Raw genomic sequence first — 18,183 nt, forward strand, 5'->3', positions numbered from 1 at the left:
ATTCACTTTTTCATTTTGTTCATTATTTGCCTCTCCCAACTAAAATGTAAGCTCCATGAACAAAATCCTTAGTTTGGCAACTGGTGGTGACCTGCTCTGGCCTTCCTTTGGCCCTCCCCTCCTTAATGGACTTGTGCTGGCCTCTTCCTCTAGACTCAAGCGCTGACTATTTTATGGCAAGGGTAATGAGGAGTAGAGTGTGCCCACCTCTTTGTGGAGTGTCCTAAGAGTGTGGAATAGAACAAGGGTTGAAAGAGGGTATCGGGATGGGCCAAGGACTTCTATTTAAATTCTTGTACCCCAGCCCCACAAATACCTGGGGAAGATTTGCCCATGAGGGCAGTGGTTTTTGTCTGTTTTGTTCACTGATGTATCCCCAGTGCCTAGGATAGAGTCTGGTACCCAGCAGGCATTTGATAGATATTTGCTAAATGAATCATTTAAGTAAAATGTTAAGACTATAACAGATGCATGCAAGAGAAAGGTATGAAGGAACAGAGACATGAGTAAGCAAAGGCTTGGAGGAAGAAAAAAATTTTACAGAATAGATTCTATTCTTTAATAGAGAGAAAGAAAACCATATGATACAGAAATGAGAGAAGTAGACTGGCAAAGAACAGCTATATCACCCTGAGGACAAAAGCACTGAGATAGAAAAACATGTACAAAGTAAACTCTACGTGGTGAAACCATTTGGCAAAGAACAAGAGAGATGCATACACACAGAGAAAACCTAAATCCCATTTGGGTACTGAGAATCATGCCACTGAGTCCTTAAGTCCCATTATGTACACTGGCCCTTTAAGGATTTTAATAGTCCACATTTCTCAGGTTCTCATGACACAATATCCTATCTTCTATCTATCAATATCTTATCCTTACAATAAGCCCTCCAAAAATTAACTCTTACCCAAAACCACAAAAGTCATATTTTCCTTAACCTTGCCCCACACTATTTATTCACTCATTTTGTACAACTACCCAATATATACTCTATATGAGTGATATAATCTAACATTTTCATCAGATTATTTGTTCGGCTTGGCAGTCTCTCTTCCATTCTCTCTGCCTATTTAAACCTTATTCTCATCTCTCATGGTCAGAGCAGCATTTCCGGTACTTACTTGTCTCCTGTTATTCTTTTTGTAGGTATCTCTAAACTACCAGAATTGCAACTGTTTTAATATGCTATTCATCATGTCCTTCATCAATTAAACTTAAATAAAATTAAAAATCCACTGCCTCAGTTGCAATGACCACATTTCAAGTGCTTAATAGCCATGTGTGTTGACATAGTTATAGAACATTTCCACAGAAAATTCCACTGGAGAACACTATTCTAGATCAAAGCTTATCATCTATACCCTGTAGCACTTTTTTTTTTTTTTAAGATTTTATTTATTTATTTATTTGAGATAGAGCAAGAGAAAGAGAGCACACAAGTGGGGGCTGGCAGGGAGAGAGAAAGGGAGAAGCAGACTTGCTACTGAGCAGGGAGCCTGATGTAGGGCTCAATTCCAGAATCCCAGGATCATGACCTGAGCTGAATGCAGACACTTAACCAACAGCTGCTCCAACCTGTAGCACTTTTATGTGCTGCAAATGGATTCTCAAAGGACTCTAGGACATTGTTTTTTGCTGGGTTTGGATTATTGGAACACATATGCAACTTTGTATTAGTAAAAAAGACCTTACATCTGTTCCCCATGTCTTCCCCAAGTTTTCTAACAACTACCACCTGATGATGTGAAAGAACCAACTAAGCTTTAGAAAAAATTACTATCATTATATCTTCTAGAAATACCATTTCTTCCTATTTTCTCCTCTGGGACTCTAATTAGGCACACGTTAGACTTTTTCTAATTGTTCTAATGACCCATCTTCAAGTCCAGGTTTACCACCTATGCTATGTCCGTTTACTATTAAGCTCATGTAATGAGTTGTTTCAGATAATGTTTTTGTAGTTCTAGGAATACAGTCTTACAGATTTTAATTCTCTGCTGGAATTCCCCAATTTTTCACCCATTTTGCCCATCTTTTCCTGTAATTACTTTTATATGTCGAAAAAAATTTTAAAGACTTTAAAGATTTTATTTATTTATTTGAAAGAGAGACAGTGAGAGAGAGAGCATGTGAGGGGAGGTCAGAGGGAGAAACAGACTCCCGATGGAGCTGGGAGCCCAATGCAGGACTCAATTCCAGGACTCCGGGATCATGCCTGAGCCAAAGACAACTGAGCCACCCAGCAGCCCTATGTTGAAAAATTTTTAATCCCTAGCCTGCTAATTCAAATATCTGGATTATTTGTAAATCTGACAGTATTTTTAGTTTTCTCTCTTAATTAAAAGACAAATCTTCCTATTGCTTTTCACGTCCAGTATATTTTATTTTATGCTGGATACCGTGTATAAAGAAACTGTAAAGCCTCCAGATGAAAAACCTTCTTCTATCTACAAGGGTTTCTCTTGTCTCCATTAAGCAGACAGAGCAAAGGCCTGATAACCTCAGTGCAGTCAGGGACTGAGCTGACTAGTTAGGTTGCAACTTGTCATAACTTACATTTGACTTCTGGTTCTTATCTCTTCCTTGACAGTGTCCCTCCCAGGCTTCAGTCAAGAACTTCATGGTTTTCCATCGTCTCTGACCTAAAAGTCTGGAGGATTCATTCTGCCTTCCAGAGGTTTTTAACATTATGCTCTTTGGCCTCCCACCTGACTTCATTTCCAAATATGACAAATATGTGAAAGGAGACAGCTGTGTGTTGAAGGGGGATCGCACTCCTCAAGCAGGGCCTTGTCTTCTAGCTATCTCAAGATCATAGGTGATTGAGTTTACCAAATCGAAGCTCCTTATCCTCCCACCACTCAGTTTCAAAATCTAGCATATGTACAATAGGTAAAAATAACCATGCATTCGGGGTTCCTAAATTTTCCAAATTATTGCCAGTGCCTCAAGAGACCCAGAAACTTTGTTGGTTCCTCTTTCCCTCCATAGAGGTCTTTTACCTCGGCCAACATCAACCCTTGACTCATACCTGAAACTGGCAAATAATTCCAGGGAAGAAAGCAGTTGATAATATGCTGCTCACCTCAGAAAGATTTTACCCTCCTCAGATTTTTAGTCTACTTAAAACTATTAAAAATATATTACTTTAAAATATATTCTACCCTATTTATCTGCTTTTTATTGTTACTGTTGGGAGAAATGGTATTCTGCCATGACCTACTATATCCTAGTTCAAAACAATAGCCTCCAAATCTGTGAGTGATTTCTTCATTCTGTTCCCTCCTTATTTGACAGCATTTTATTTTTTATTTTATTTTCTCCTCAGTTACATTTTGAAGGCCGCATACTTTCTGTTATTCCTCATTTTTCAGTAGCCTGAGGAGTGGTGGAGGCAGGAGTAGCATTTGTCAGAGGAAACAGTTTGAAAACATTTCTTGGTTTCCACTCTTTCCTAAGAGTTTATTATATGTTATATGTGCTATAGGAAGTTTTACTCCCTCTACTTAGCCACTATATCTCATTCAAATGGAAGGGGATCATTTGGGTAATTTCCCTGGTACATTATGTGGCATTAGAGGCTTCATTTGTGTGTGTAAGTTTCAGGGTTCATTTTTCACATTTAAGCCACATTACTATCTAATTGCCACTTCTATTATTTTTCTGATAAGGGAGGAAAAAAAGAATACACACACTTAGTTGGCGCCTCAGTTTGGGAAACATGAGTGGTAATTCTCAAGATTTGTCAACTCACTAGTATAGTATCCAGGGACTGGGCTGTATTAAGTTGCTAAGTCATGCTGTGCCTCTTCCCTCTAAAATCTTCAGTTTCTTTCCTTGGCCACCGTTTTCGAAGTTATTATATCTAACTGCATTATTTTTTTATTGTTTTCTCTTGGTGAATGTTTTTGTTAGTTATTACTTTATAGATATTTTAAGGGAAGAGAAATTCTATGAGTTACGTTCAATCTACCATTTTAGTTTGGATATACTCAGAGTTTTCTAAGACTAAAGGTTAAACTGGGATATCTAATTAAGAATTTTCTAACTCCATGAGCACTGGACTGCCTGACTGCTTACAAAGGTACCAGTTATTGACAGTCTATTTTCCACACTACCTGAGTCCTAATTTTCACTGTCCCAACGACTCTATGTTTTAAAGATCCAGTATTTTCCTGATCAGCTCACCTAACTTACTAAATCAGTTAAGGCTGATTATTCTATGTATTATTTTAGGTATATGGGAAAAAAAAATAGACTCAAAATAAGGAAAAGACCTGTCATGTGACTTGTCTATTGTGCTTGATGTGCAAAACCTGCTAAACCAAGTTGAAAGGAATAAAAGTAATTAATTTACAGGGATATAAGGACGTATCTTCTTGAAAATCTTTTAAGAAAGAGGTATGAGGATACTTGCATGAACTGTTCGGAATTGGGGGTGGGACAGGGGATGGGATATAAACATTTTCTAAAGACTCCTATCAAAACCATGAAGGTTCAGAAAGAACCTTCTGATTTCTATCACAAGGGAGTTTACTTGACTGTCATTGACAAGTTTTCCAATAAGCAATAATGGGAAATAAAACGTGAGGACTTATAATGAATATGGTTGCACAAGACTTTGTGAACAGAGAGGTATATATTTTTAATTATAAATGGGAAACTAGGGGCACCTGGGTGGCTCTATGGGTTAAAGCCTCAGCCTTCGGCTCAGATCATGATCCCAGGGTATTGGGATCAAGCCGCGCATTGGGCTCTCTTCTCAGCAGGGAGTCTGCTTCCCTTCCTCTTTCTCTGCCTGTGTCTCTGCCTACTTGTGATCTCTGTTTGTCAAATAAATAAATAAAATATTTTAAATAAATAAATAAATAGGAAACTAAAATCTAAGTTAAGTTAATTTGCCCCATATAATAATTACATGAATATTTCACAATTACCATCTACAACATCAAAATTCTGAGTTCCTTAATATTTTCTATTTTTGAAGTGCTCTTTCCAAGATACTATTTCAACTACAGATCATATATTCTTTCCCTAACTAAAAAAACCATATGCAAAAAGAGCAAAAATAACCAGATAATAAGACAAAAAGCTATTAAACTACTTTTCCACAGTTACTTCATAGTAAATATTAGTAACATTTTTGTTGTTGTTGTTATTCCAACAAAATACTTTTTCTGGCTATGGTTCAGCTGTATACCTGGCTAAACCAATTATTTTCATACTTTGCTTTTATAAAGACCACTATACAGCAAAATACAATCATAAACACCAATTCCTTCCTCTCTCTATTGCCATTTAGTGTCAGAGCCAAGTAGACTAAGCCTATTAAGTAACAGAAGCAATGTAAATTTAATCTCATTAGTATTTAACCATGGCTTTGTACACTGGCATAAAACATTTCATAGTAGTTATGAGATCTTAGATAAGGTATTTTCTCAGGCTTTTGAGACTGTATTAGATAATCTCTCTTCTACTTCCCAAAACTTTATAAATTTGTCTGTACATTTTATAGTAATTAGCTGACTCTTAGCAGCTTCTTAAAAAAAAATAATAAAAACGTTCTCATTCTTCATATAGACATTTTCATTTTGATTTTCTTAATTCTAACAAAATATCCCAATGATCTTTTCTTACTTTAAATTCAATGAATTAATATGTAGTGTATTATTAGTTTCAGAGGTAAAGTTCAGTGATCCATCAGTTGCATATAACACCCAGTGCTCATACATCATGTGCCCCCCTTAATGCCCATCACCCTATTACCCCATTTTTCATTCCCCTCTCCCCCAGCAAACCTGTTTTTACCCTATGGTTAAGAGTCTCTTATGGTTTGTATCCCTCTCTGATTATGTCTTGTTTTACTTTCCCACCCCATCCTCTATGCTCTTCTGTTTTGTTTCTTAAATACCACACATGGACGAAATCATGTCTTTGTCTTTCTCTGATTGATTTATTTCACTTAGCATAATACCCTCTAGTTCAAACTATGAAAAGAGCACAGATGTCCATTGACAGATAAATGGATAAAGAAGATATGGTATATATATATGTATGCATATATACATATGAATATATATACACATATATAAAAGTGCTCAGCCACAAGAAAAAAATGAAATCTTGCAATTTGCAACAACATGGATGGAACTAGAGGGTATTATCCCAATGATCTTTAAACGAAAATATTAAAGTTTATCAGTATCCATAGCCTGGGAAAAAATTTATACATTACATTTCTGGTACTAATAAAGTCCAAAGAAGGATATTTTTTATTAATATATAATGTTTATTATTTGCTTCAGGGGTACAGGTCTGTGAATCATCAGTCTTACACAATTCACAGCACCCACCATAGCACATACCCTCCCCAATGTCCATAACTCAGCCACCCTATCTCTCCCACCCCCACCCCCACCCCCCAGCAACCCTCAGTTTGTTTCCTGAGATTAAGAGTCTCTTACTTACAGTTTGTTTCCCTCCCCAGTCCCATCTTGTTTCATTTTTTTCTCTCCCTTCCCCCCAAATCCCCCCAGCCCTGCCTCTCAAATTCCTCATTTCAGAGAGATGATATGATAATTGGCTTTCTCTGATTGACTTATTTTGCTTAGCATAATATGCTCTAGTTCCATCCATGTCATTACAAATGGCAAGATTTCAGTGGTTTTTTGATGACTGCATAGTACTTCATTATATATATAAACCACATCTTCTTTATCCATTCATCTGTTGATGGACATCTAGGTTCTTTCCATAGTTTGGCTATCGTGGACATGGTCGCTATAAATATTCGGGTGTACGTGCCCTTTTGGATCACTACATTTGTATCTTTAGGGTAAATACCCAGTAGTGCAATTGCTGGGTCACAGAGTAGCTCCATTTTCAACTTTTTGAGGAACCTTCATATTGTTTTGCAGAGTGGGTGCATCAGCTTGCATTCCCACCAACAGTGTAGGAGGGTTCCCCTTTCTCCATATCCTCGTCAACATCTGTCATTTACTAGCTTGTTAAATTTAGACATTCTGACTGGTGTGAGGTAGTACCTCATTGAGGTTTTGATTTATATTTCCCTGAGGCCAAGTGATGTAGAGCACTTTTTCATGTGTCTGTTGGCCATTTGGATGTATTAACAAATGGATTTTTTAAAAAAAATCTTATGCCTTGACTATAAGTACTTATGCAATATAACAAAGGATTAACAAATTTTACTCATAGGAAAATTATACAAAACACCGTGATATATTCCATAGGTATTAAGTTCTGACAACTAAAAATTACCAAAATAAAGACAAGACTTACTAACAGAAACTAAATGGGTTTTGGGTATGAAACTGATGATAACTAAAATTTCTGCTATTTGGACTAGCTTTCCAAATGGGAATATAAATAGCATAGAAATTAGAGTTCTCAAAGTTGTATGAAGATGAATAACTGCTTGATAATTAAAGGTAATTGTAAATTTACAGGAAAATTTTGTTGAACAAATGAATGAATTTCCAAACATAGAAGAGTATATCTAGCACATAGTAGATGCTCAATAAATGTATACTGAATGAGTTAAGACTAAGTTTCTTTTCGAAAAATAAAACCAAGAAAATTTTAAACACTTAAAAAACATACTATTGGCTACTTACAGGCACAGGTGTTTGAAATGAGGACAGGAAAACTTAGTTCAAATCAAATAAAGATAAAAAAATACAAAGAATAACTCTAGTCAATAAACAATGTGAAATGTTCATCTTGTCTTAATCTACAATTAATGATAGTCTACATTGTAATGTCTTCAGACAGGAACCAAATGGAATTTATAGTCTCTCAAGATTTAGTTTAATATGTGAGAAATGTAAATGAGAAAATCATGTCTGATTTCCCCCTTCATTCACTGCATAGATATGTACTGAACACTTACAATAGCAAGTGCTTATTCCTTTCCTTCTTTAGGTCTAGCAGTTGGAATAAGCCAAAGACTAATTAGCCAAGCTTGTATAAAAGGAAGGTTTCTATATGTCAGTGTCATAACTCATTTTCCATTTAATTCCTATTGTTCCATATACAATATATATTTAAATATCCAGCTCAGTTTTCTATATTTCTTCTACAAATAAAACCATTTTTATCATTTTTACAACAGTACATTAAACTATACCTTAATTTTTTTCTCTTGCATTGACTTATGGATGCGTTCTCTTAGGGCTTTCACGGATGAATTATTCACTTGTGTGGGAGATCTAAGTCCAAAAAAAGTAAAAATGTATAAACAAAAGTAGGGTTTGAACTCGTTTTTGCCCCTCCCTTATCCAAAAGCAGTAATAAAATAAAAAGACAACTAAATCTAGTTGTTTATAATACTGCATAAAAGTGTCAGTATTACTGAGAGTTCTAAATATTAATAATTTGCTGTTAATTAATTCCATTACTACATATTTGAGTTTCTAATATATGTAAGGCACTGTGTAAGATATTATGAAGGATAGAAAGTAGATTCACTCACTGCCCTGAATTCAGGCATCCTAAAGCCTAAGGAAATAAGATACCCATACAACTAAAATTTAAAATAAAAAAGGACAAGTGCTGTAGCAGGGGAATTCAAGAGAAAAATACCGTTCAGAAATAGGACGGTCAAAGAAGGCACAATGGAGAAAGAAACACCGGAGCTTTGGAGCCAGACAACCCTGGATTCCTCAATAAATTCCTTTCTGGCTTAACAGAGCCAGAGTCATAACCTCTTTAACTCAAAAGACTGTTATATAAGAATAAAGAAGAGTCTATTCTAAGAAACACTAGTTTATAACCTTACATTGACTTATATTCATAAACCACATTGTCCTTAATTTTATCATTTCAATGCAGACCATGAAAAAATTCACTTTACCATGAACTGGCACTTGTCTGCACAATGACAACTGTAAATGCTAAGGAACTGTAAACAACTGAAATATGTTTGGCCATATGGTTAAGAAAAATACTTCTTTAAAATGGATGTAGGGATTGATTTTATTTATTAAAGTTCTATAAACACAAAATAACTTTCTTTTAAAAAAAAATGGTAGAATTGGGCCCCTGGGTGGCTCAGTGGGTTAAAGCCTCTGCCTTCGGCTCAGGTCATGATCCCAAGGTCCTGAGATCAAGCCCAACATCAGACTCTCTGCTCGGCGGGGAGCCTGCTTCTCCCTCTCTCTCTCTCTCTGCCTGCCTCTCTGCCTACTTGTGATCTCTGTCTGTCAAAAAAAAAAAGGTAGAATTGAATCTGAGAGAAAATTTAATCATTTATGTTTTTACCCAAAAAGCAAAACTTGTTGAACAGAAGTAAGGTAAAAGAAGAAAACACAAAGGTTCATTTTCTTTCCACTCTTTTCATAAAACATTGATAAAATACATTTTCATTGTTAGGAAAATATTTGAACACTTTTGAGGAACAAAATGAGTGAATTATATCATGCCCAAATATAAAAGGATAATCATTAAAACCTGGTGAAGAGATTTATTTATTTATTAAGATTTTATTTATTTATTTGACAGAGATCACAAGTAGGCAGAGAGGCAGGCAGAGAGAGGGGGAGTCAGGCTCCCTGCTGAGAGACAGCCCAATGCGGGGCTCGATCCCAGGACCCTGGGATCATAGCCTGAGCCGAAGGCAGAAGCTTTAACTCACTGAGCCACCCAGGCGCCCCAGTGAAGAGATTTAAATAAATTGGAGGACAACACTAAATAACAGACCATTGCAAGTTTTCTATTTAAACAGAAGAGAAAAATAGAAGAGAGCAAATAAGTAGGATGACTTTGTAAAGTTTCTCCACAATGTACTAAATAAAATTTAAGTTTTTGTTTTAAAATTTTACATGTTTCTATAAACGAATGTTCATGAATATAAATACCACAAACCTTTTCAATGTTTGATCTAGCTCTTATAAAAACTGGAGTGTATCAATATCTTTTTTTTGAGTGTATCAGTATCTTGCACAGAACACCAAAACTACTTTGGTAAGTATTTTTCTCCGTAAGAGGAAGAATTAAGAGATGTCAATTTCAGTGTAAGTCTGGTGTACACACTCTCTCCTGTTCTCATGAAGAGAAGCACAATACGTGGAGGATGGACCTTAATTTTTGGAGCAAGAAACTTTTGCTACTTGCTAACTGTACTCTCTTAGGCAAATTACTTAATCTCTGTCTCTGTCTTTCAAGTGTCCAATTTTTAACTTATTACATGGGGCTATTACTGAAAGATGCTGTCATGAGGGCTGAGGTAATATAAGTGAAATAAATATTCCCAAGTAAAAACAAATGCAAAAAAATAAAAACAAAAATACCTGTCATATTCTCACAAAATACTGTTTTTATAAAAACTTCCTCATATCCAAATGTTCAATCTCCCTTTAAGCTTTTGTTTTCTTTCTTCACACTTTTCCATAGTCTCCAAGTTTCTTCTTAATCAATGAGATGGTGTTTTTTTATTCCCTTTGTAGACTAGAGTTAACATTTACATACATATCACTTCCACATTACTTACCTAAAAAGTGTAAGAATAGAAACTCCATTATAATGAATTGTGTTTTCATCATCATATAAAAGCTCTGCTTTGTTTTTGGTAGGCATACTGGCTGCTTCTTCATCCAAAAGAACTAGTAAAGTTTTCACAGTGTCTCTGCCACAATATGCAGTCCCATGGTTTATGGCATAAGATTTTGGCTAGAACAAAAAAATACTATTAAGTAAATGTAACAATCACCAAAGTTGGGGCAATCAGCTATTCTTTTCTATTTCTTGTGCCACTGTTCTCCTTCTGTTAAGTTATAAAAAATCAGCCATGGGAAATGGCTTTAAGGCATGTAATATTTCTTCCTCAAGTCATACTAAAACCAATCTTATCACCTTCCCAAAGAACAAAAAAAAAGAAAAGAAAAAAAAGAGAGAGAGAGAAAATAGTATCATCACAGGAAGATATTGGTTATTGGTTCTGGTTAAAATAACATATAGCTTTAAGTCAGAAAATTTAGTAACTATCTAGTTATGCGTCCCTAGCTAGCTTCATGACCTAGCTTCCCTGTGTTATCTTTTTCTTTCTTATACCAAAGTGAGATGGGGTTCTGTTGATGTGAATACCAGCCTCACAGATGGTTGTAAAGATTTATTCAAATGTGGGGCACCTGGATGGCTCAGTTGGTTAGGCTTCTGCCTTTGGCTTGGGTCATGATCCCAGGGTCCTGGGATTGAGCCCCACATCAGGCTCCCTGTTCTGCAGGAAGCCTGCCTCTTCCTCTCCAGCTGCTTCTCTCCCAGCTCATGCTCTCTTCTCTCCCTCTCTCTCTCTAATAAATAAATAAAATCTTAATTAAAAATGAGTTGATATTCATTTATTCAGTAATCCATTGATAAGTACATACAAAATCCTAAACAAAGTGGTTGAAGCTAAGACTACAAAAAAAAAAAAAAAAAAAAAAAAAAAACCACTGCCTCAAGTAAACCATAGTCTCCTTGATAAAATAAGTAAGTAACCAACAACTGCATTGCGAAGTACTAAGTGCTATTTCTAACAGAATGTATACATGGTACAATAGGAGCATACAAAGGTACTGATCAATTGACTCTGGAATCAAGGATGGCTTCATGGAGGAGGAGACACAAAGGGGTGGAAGGGAACATGGCACTTTTAAGGACCAGGTTAACATGATATGGCTGAAGAACAGAGTAACCAAGAGGGAGTTATATGAGATGAATCTGGGAAAGCTCTATAAATCTGGCAAAAAAACTGTAAATCAATCTGTTAAAGGAGTTAAAATCTTTTCCTTTATTAATCAAGGACATAAATGATCCTATTTAGATTATAAAAAAATGACGGCAATGCATAAAATATATTCCAGGATAAGAATGTTAATAAGTCTGGAGACAAGACCACAAATTAAGAGATTGTAGTAGCCCAGGTTGGAAAAGAAGAAGGTAGTCACAGTGAACTAAAATAGTAGCAGTGTAGATAAAGAAAAAGCTGGTTAAAAGAGCAGAGCTACAAAAACTTAATGGACAGACAGAATATGGGAAATTAGATGCTAATATAATATTATATGCAGACACATGTAAGCACAAACTGAAAATATTTCTGGCTGGGTTTGATAGCAACTTACCTGTAGTTACATAGTTTATAATTCTGAGAAAGTTCCTTAACCTCACTGTGCTTCAGTTAAATCACTAGTAAAAAAAGGGGTAATGGTAGAATGATAGTGTACCCATTCAATATGTTAGAAATTGTGCCTAAGTATCAAAGTTGCCCTTTCTGGAACATCTGTTGTAGCTGTACCATTTTCCTCAGCTTTTATCAATGTGGTCTTGGCCTCCTTTCTCTACTGGGCTTGACCAAACTCTACTGTAGAGCTACACTGGAATTTTAACAAACTGCTTATCACAATAATGATTGTTATCACATTATATGTGCTTATCACAATTGTAATGACTATGTGCTTAATATATATTTTTTCATCAGCACCAAAGAAACAGTCCATATTGTTTAATATTAACTTACTGAAAATTATTAGATAGTATTTTTCAAAGATTTCTGATTTGGTTGAAAATGTAAAATTAAGAACCAGGTTGTTTGTATCTTTATTTCTTGTGACAGAAAACGGCAGAGACTGGTGCTCTTAATTACCTGAGCTATGACAGTTTCTGATTTAGACTTATAGTAATAACCTGGTTGTCATTTGAGCCAAGCTAGTCACAGGAAGCATTAACACACATAAAACACATGGGGCAACAACCCAGAATCTCGGGGCGCCTGGGTGGCTCAGTGGGTTAAACAACCCAGAATCTCCCCTACGTCCTACCTTCCAATTAATCTGAAAACATGCACTGTTACAGAAAAATAACTAAAAATGGCTCCCCATGACTATGAAAATAGATAAATAATCAGTTAATAATAAATAAAATAGATGTATAATAATAATAGATGAATAATAAAACATAAGCAAAAGTCTTTCTCCATACACTGATTATCACAATCACACTAAGGAAAAGGGGCTTTTGTTCCTTGAATTAAACTGTAACAAATGGATTGTCACACATACACCCAAATTCCTTTTTAGAGCTGAAAAGATGGTAGCCAATTTCTCCTATTATACTATAGTTATTATACTGTACAAGTTTGCACCAAAAAACGACAAGAGGTAAACATTCTGGGAGTATATGGTTAAAAGATTTCTAAGTATAATAAAAAATCCCGATGTTTGCTGTAGACTGGTAATAGAGGTAGAAAACAGCAGATCATAAAGATGAAAAAATTCTATTAAATAAAAATAAACTGATTAGAAACGATTTCTGTTAATCTACAGAGTACCTAGGGCTGGGGCCAGAACCAGGGAAACCTGGCTTTTATTTTATATTTGAATAAATGGCAAAATAATGGTTTCATAAGAATAATTATTAAAAAATATTATAAGACATTTTAATATCCATCAAAAATTATAAACTTCTAGTGCTACAAGGGATACTGAAGATTATCCAACATGCTGCTTTAACAAATAGAGACAATTTGGCCCAAAGATGTTATGATTTATTTCAAGTTGAACATAATCCCATAAAATCCTATTGAGAAACTTAAATTTTCAATATCTCATAACACAGGAAAAACATTCTTCTGACTTAAGTAGCAATAGTAAAACATTTTTATAACAAGTAGAAGCGATAATGTTTTGTATAGAAGGATAATGAAAAATAAAAAGCTCATTACCCGTGCAGGACTAATGTCAGTGGTACTAACAACTACATCTCCTTGTTGAGAATTGATAATATTTTTAATCCTCAAATCCAAATCCTGAGTGACTTCCTCTACTGCTTTACAAAAAGGATCCCTGCTGTTTTGGCCTTTAATCAGCTGCATCTTTATCACTGAGAGTATCCGACCCCCTGCAATGCTGAAAATAGAAATAAGATCACCTTTATAATAATATTAGAAATGACAATATGCTTATAAGCTTGAAAATAAACTTCTCAAAGTTAATCAACACTTCAAAAAAATATGACTTTGATCTTACAAATCAAACTAACACATTTAAGAAAAGGATAAGAACCATGAGCAACAAAATTAAAAAGTTTTTCTTAAAGCAAGTCATTTCAACAAAGTTACTTCTTCCCTGATTTGAAATATGGGAAATGAATTTTAGTTATAGATGATATATAGTAAGTTTCGGGTATAGTTATACACACATAATATACTTAAAATACGTACCTTTAGATAGATACAAGGAAACAGAAACCCTATCTCTCACCGAATACCTAGAATCCCACATTACTTTAATCTTAAAATCATTTCAATAAGTATTAATATCCTTAAATCACAGATGAGAAAATTGAGTCTCAAAAAGGTTAAATAGCTTGTCCAAGAACACAGTGTTCTAGGCTGGGAAGGAGGTGGTGAGGACTGACCTGAAACATGACATTGCCTTCTAATATGAGAACTGTTATTATATGGAAGGGGAAATTAAGGTAGTTAATACTGATCTAAAGCAAATCAAAGACTAGACCAACTATGTCCAACAGACTCAGGTTTTAAAAAACCTGAAATCAATTATTTCTTTATACTAAACCTGAACCTGAATGAATTTAGGTTGCAGTTCCTGCTCTAGAAGGCTGACCTAAAAAAATGTGAGAAATATATAGGAAGAAGGAGTTTGATCTATTGCAAGGAAGAAATTAGAGGTGTCCAACAATAGAAGAGGGCTCTTTTTTAAAATCAGGAGATCTCCATCCCTAGAGGTATCCCTGGAAAGGCTGTGCAGTGCTGAATGAGAAGGTGGTATGGCCTAGCCATAAAGTCAGACTGCCTGAGCACAAAATAACAGTCCCCTCCCCCCGCCTCTCCCTCCTTTTATGTTGAGTATGCTATTTACCTTTTCTGTGACTTATATACTAACACAAAGGAAATTATGAAGTAAAGTTTCTATCTGCACTGCCCTATTGCCAGGTTCTATGTTTTCAGGAAGAAGACAGGTTTTCTAACAAACATTGGAAATATGACTGTTCACATTCAAATAGCTGTTCCAATGTATGACTAGACCAGTGTTTCCCAAATTTGCCTGATTATCAGAATCATATTCAGCATTTGTTTAAAATATCAACTCTGATTCCACCCTACTGAATCACAAACTGTAGAGAAGGGTCTGAACAGTTGTACTGTTTTAAAAATACTGCAGGTGATTCTGACAACTACATAAGCTGGAAAAACATTTAATTAAAAAGGGGGGGGGGAAGGAAGGGAAAACAAAAAAGAAATGAAACTTCAGGAGACTCCCGTATGTTATCAAGTCTAAGAACAGCTGCCTTAGCCTTTCCTAACTCCTATTAAATTCTCAGCTGACCAACCTTGAACCATAGGTAGGGACATCTCTAAGCCTCTATTCAGCAGGAAGAAGCTACAGAAGATGAGACCTTCAGCCTTCAACAACTTTAAAGATTTAAGGGTCAACGTTGTTCGGGGGGAGAGGGGGGAATGATGAGGTAAACAGAGGCAAGAGAAATGTAGCTTAAATTAAATCTCCTTATTGTTAGCAGGCCTCTGATACCTAAAACATGCAGAGTGTGACCTTCCCTCAAGGTACTCACAGGCACCTTAGTACCTTAACATTTATGTTTTATTAAAGACTAAAAGTAACCTTATCTTACCAGCAGTTAGTCCCCTTAAAGTCCTGAAAGGCTTGCTTTCAAATTCCTTAGAGATTTGCACTATCCCTAACCACCACTAATTAACAAATGTATAATCATTCACTCCTCACAACCCAGGGCAGTTCTTTCTGCCCAGGGTTCCTGTCCCCATGCTATAATAAAATCACCTTTTTGCACTAAAACAAATTAAAAAGATTAAAAAGAAATGAAAGAAAAAGAAAGAAAGAGAAGAAAAAGCTCCTTAAGAAAGTAACAATCTATTTACCAATCTTTATACTACCAGTTTATACCTAGCACACAGAAGAAATGATTGCTACATTTGTTAAATAAATGACCACTATCACACCCAACAATCTAAAGTTTTTAACAGTAAGACAAAGATACATAGTTTACAATTACTATATTATTATTTGCAATACAAAAGTACCTAGGCCCTTTCCACTTACACTATGGCAGACTAAATAAATACTCTGGGGGAATATCTCACCAGGTTTGGCAGCAATAGGAGGAAATCTCTAATCTCTCCCCAAAAAAGGAAAAAACAAGAACTAGAGTGGAAAGTTGGGAGCTGTTAAGTGAGAGGCAAGCAGAATGAATGGATTTTCCTGAAGAAAAAAATCTCTGGTAGCACTTTGATCTGGATGGGAGAGAGCAAGTAGAGAATTTCACCTTGAGTCTGAACTTTCTGAGAGGAAGGAATTCCTATGACTTTTATGAGATTTATTTTATGTATTTTATATTCTTTTTTTTTTAAGATTTTATTTATTTATTTGACAGAGAGAGATCACAAGTAGGCAGAGAGTCAGGCAGAGAGAGAGAGAGGAGGAAGCCTGGCTCCCTGCTGAGCAGAGAGCCTAATGCGGAACTCGATCCCAGGACCCTGAGATCATGACCTGACCCTAAGGCAGCAGCTTAACCCATTGAGCCACCCAGGCACCTATATGTATTTTATATTCTTGAAGCTCTTTTTTTTTTTTTAATTTCTATTTGGTGATGGCATAGAAATACGATTGCTTGTTGTTTTTTGACCTTGTGTCCAACAACACTGTTAAACACTTCTATTAATATTAATAATTTGCCTTTATATTCTGGGAGTTTCTACATATACAATCATATTATCATCAAACAGAACTTTATTTCTTCCAATTGTTGTATCTCCTGTTTTTTTCTTGCCTTATTACACCTGATATCACGCTGAAAAGAAATGATAAGATCAAAAACTCTTACCTTATTCTCAATCTTAAATAGAATGATAAAATACTTTAACACCAAATATAGAAACCCTTTATCAGGCTAAAGCCCTTATTCTTGGCTCATTTGACATAGAGTGGGCAGCCCTATAGAGTGGGTATATTCAATAGACTTCTCAACTTAGTCCCTGGGCTTTCTCTTTGCACTCTCAGACTTAGTGACTCTTTAAGAACTGACCTTCCAAATCACCAAATACTCTCAAAATAAAAGCTCACTTCCCTTCTTGCCTTCCCTCTCTGGCTTTCTTCCCTCTCCTAGTTTTTGGCCTATATTTTCATTATATATGCCTACTCATCAATGCATTTAAGAAGTATTTTAAAACTATGCTATCCAGTATTATTAACTATTTTCAGTGTAAGGGTCAACCAGGGGAACTAATCTGCCATATATTGGTAATCAGAAGTCTGAGTAAACTAAAGAATTCATATATATGTGTGTGTGTTTATATATATATGAATTCTTTAACTCTAAAGAATTCATATATATGTGTGTATATATATATATGAATTCTTTAGAGTTCACACACTATATATACACACATATATACAGACAGACATTTTCCTTTTCTATGTTTTTTTCCCTTAATTTTCAAGGGAAAAAATTTTCAAGGGAATTCATATATATATATATATATATATATATATATATATATATATATGCATTTTCTTTTTCTGTTTTTTTCCCTTGATTTTCAATCAAAAGCACAGAAAGTAATTGGATGAAATGAAGCCAAAATGAAAACACAATACTATGAACTTTATCTGCAAAGTAATCTAATGGAAGAGTTTTGGAAAAGACTCAAAAGGATAATAAAACATGAAAGTGTTATAATGCCAATTGCAAGAACAAAAAAATGCTTTCAATGATATTAAGTAAAAGTCACCTCTGACTCCTTTTCTCTTTCCTTCTATAAGTACAAATATACTAAATATTAAAGATGATATGATTCCCTGAATGAATTATATTAGGAAAAAATATGTAAGATTTGTGTTTCAGATATTTGCCAAACTCAACATTTTGACCCTTGGGAAAAAACTTCAAACACCAGTACTATCACTAGTGTATTGCTATACATTCACTACTAAAGTCAAATATTAGCTCTTCAAATATCTGCTCAGCAACATGGTGGCATAATCCAGACTCTTGCTTCTAGAACCTGGAATCTATTAAGTTTTAACTCAAATGACACTAGGACATTTGTGCTAGGCACTGGGATAAGATAAATAAAATATTTTTAAGAGGTTACAACTGATCACATGAGTAAGTGAGATACTGAAGGTATAG

At 35.1% G+C, this 18,183-nt stretch overlaps 1 protein-coding gene across 3 annotated transcripts in view; it reads right to left on the minus strand.

Moving 5' to 3' along the window:
- PARPBP (PARP1 binding protein) overlaps positions 1 to 18,183 on the minus strand; it is a 68,437-nt gene that overhangs the window by 6,555 nt on the left and 43,699 nt on the right. For all 3 annotated transcript variants that reach the window (XM_059402234.1, XM_059402233.1, XM_059402235.1), the window contains 3 exons: positions 13,718 to 13,901; positions 10,511 to 10,689; positions 8,150 to 8,231 (listed from right to left, as the gene is read on the minus strand). In XM_059402234.1, the coding sequence (XP_059258217.1) occupies positions 8,150 to 8,231; positions 10,511 to 10,689; positions 13,718 to 13,901 (445 nt within the window). The remainder of the gene's footprint in view (positions 1 to 8,149; positions 8,232 to 10,510; positions 10,690 to 13,717; positions 13,902 to 18,183) is intronic.

The sequence above is a fragment of the Mustela nigripes genome, chromosome 6 (assembly GCF_022355385.1).
Source record: "Mustela nigripes isolate SB6536 chromosome 6, MUSNIG.SB6536, whole genome shotgun sequence".
NCBI classification, from domain to species: Eukaryota; Metazoa; Chordata; class Mammalia; order Carnivora; family Mustelidae; genus Mustela; species Mustela nigripes.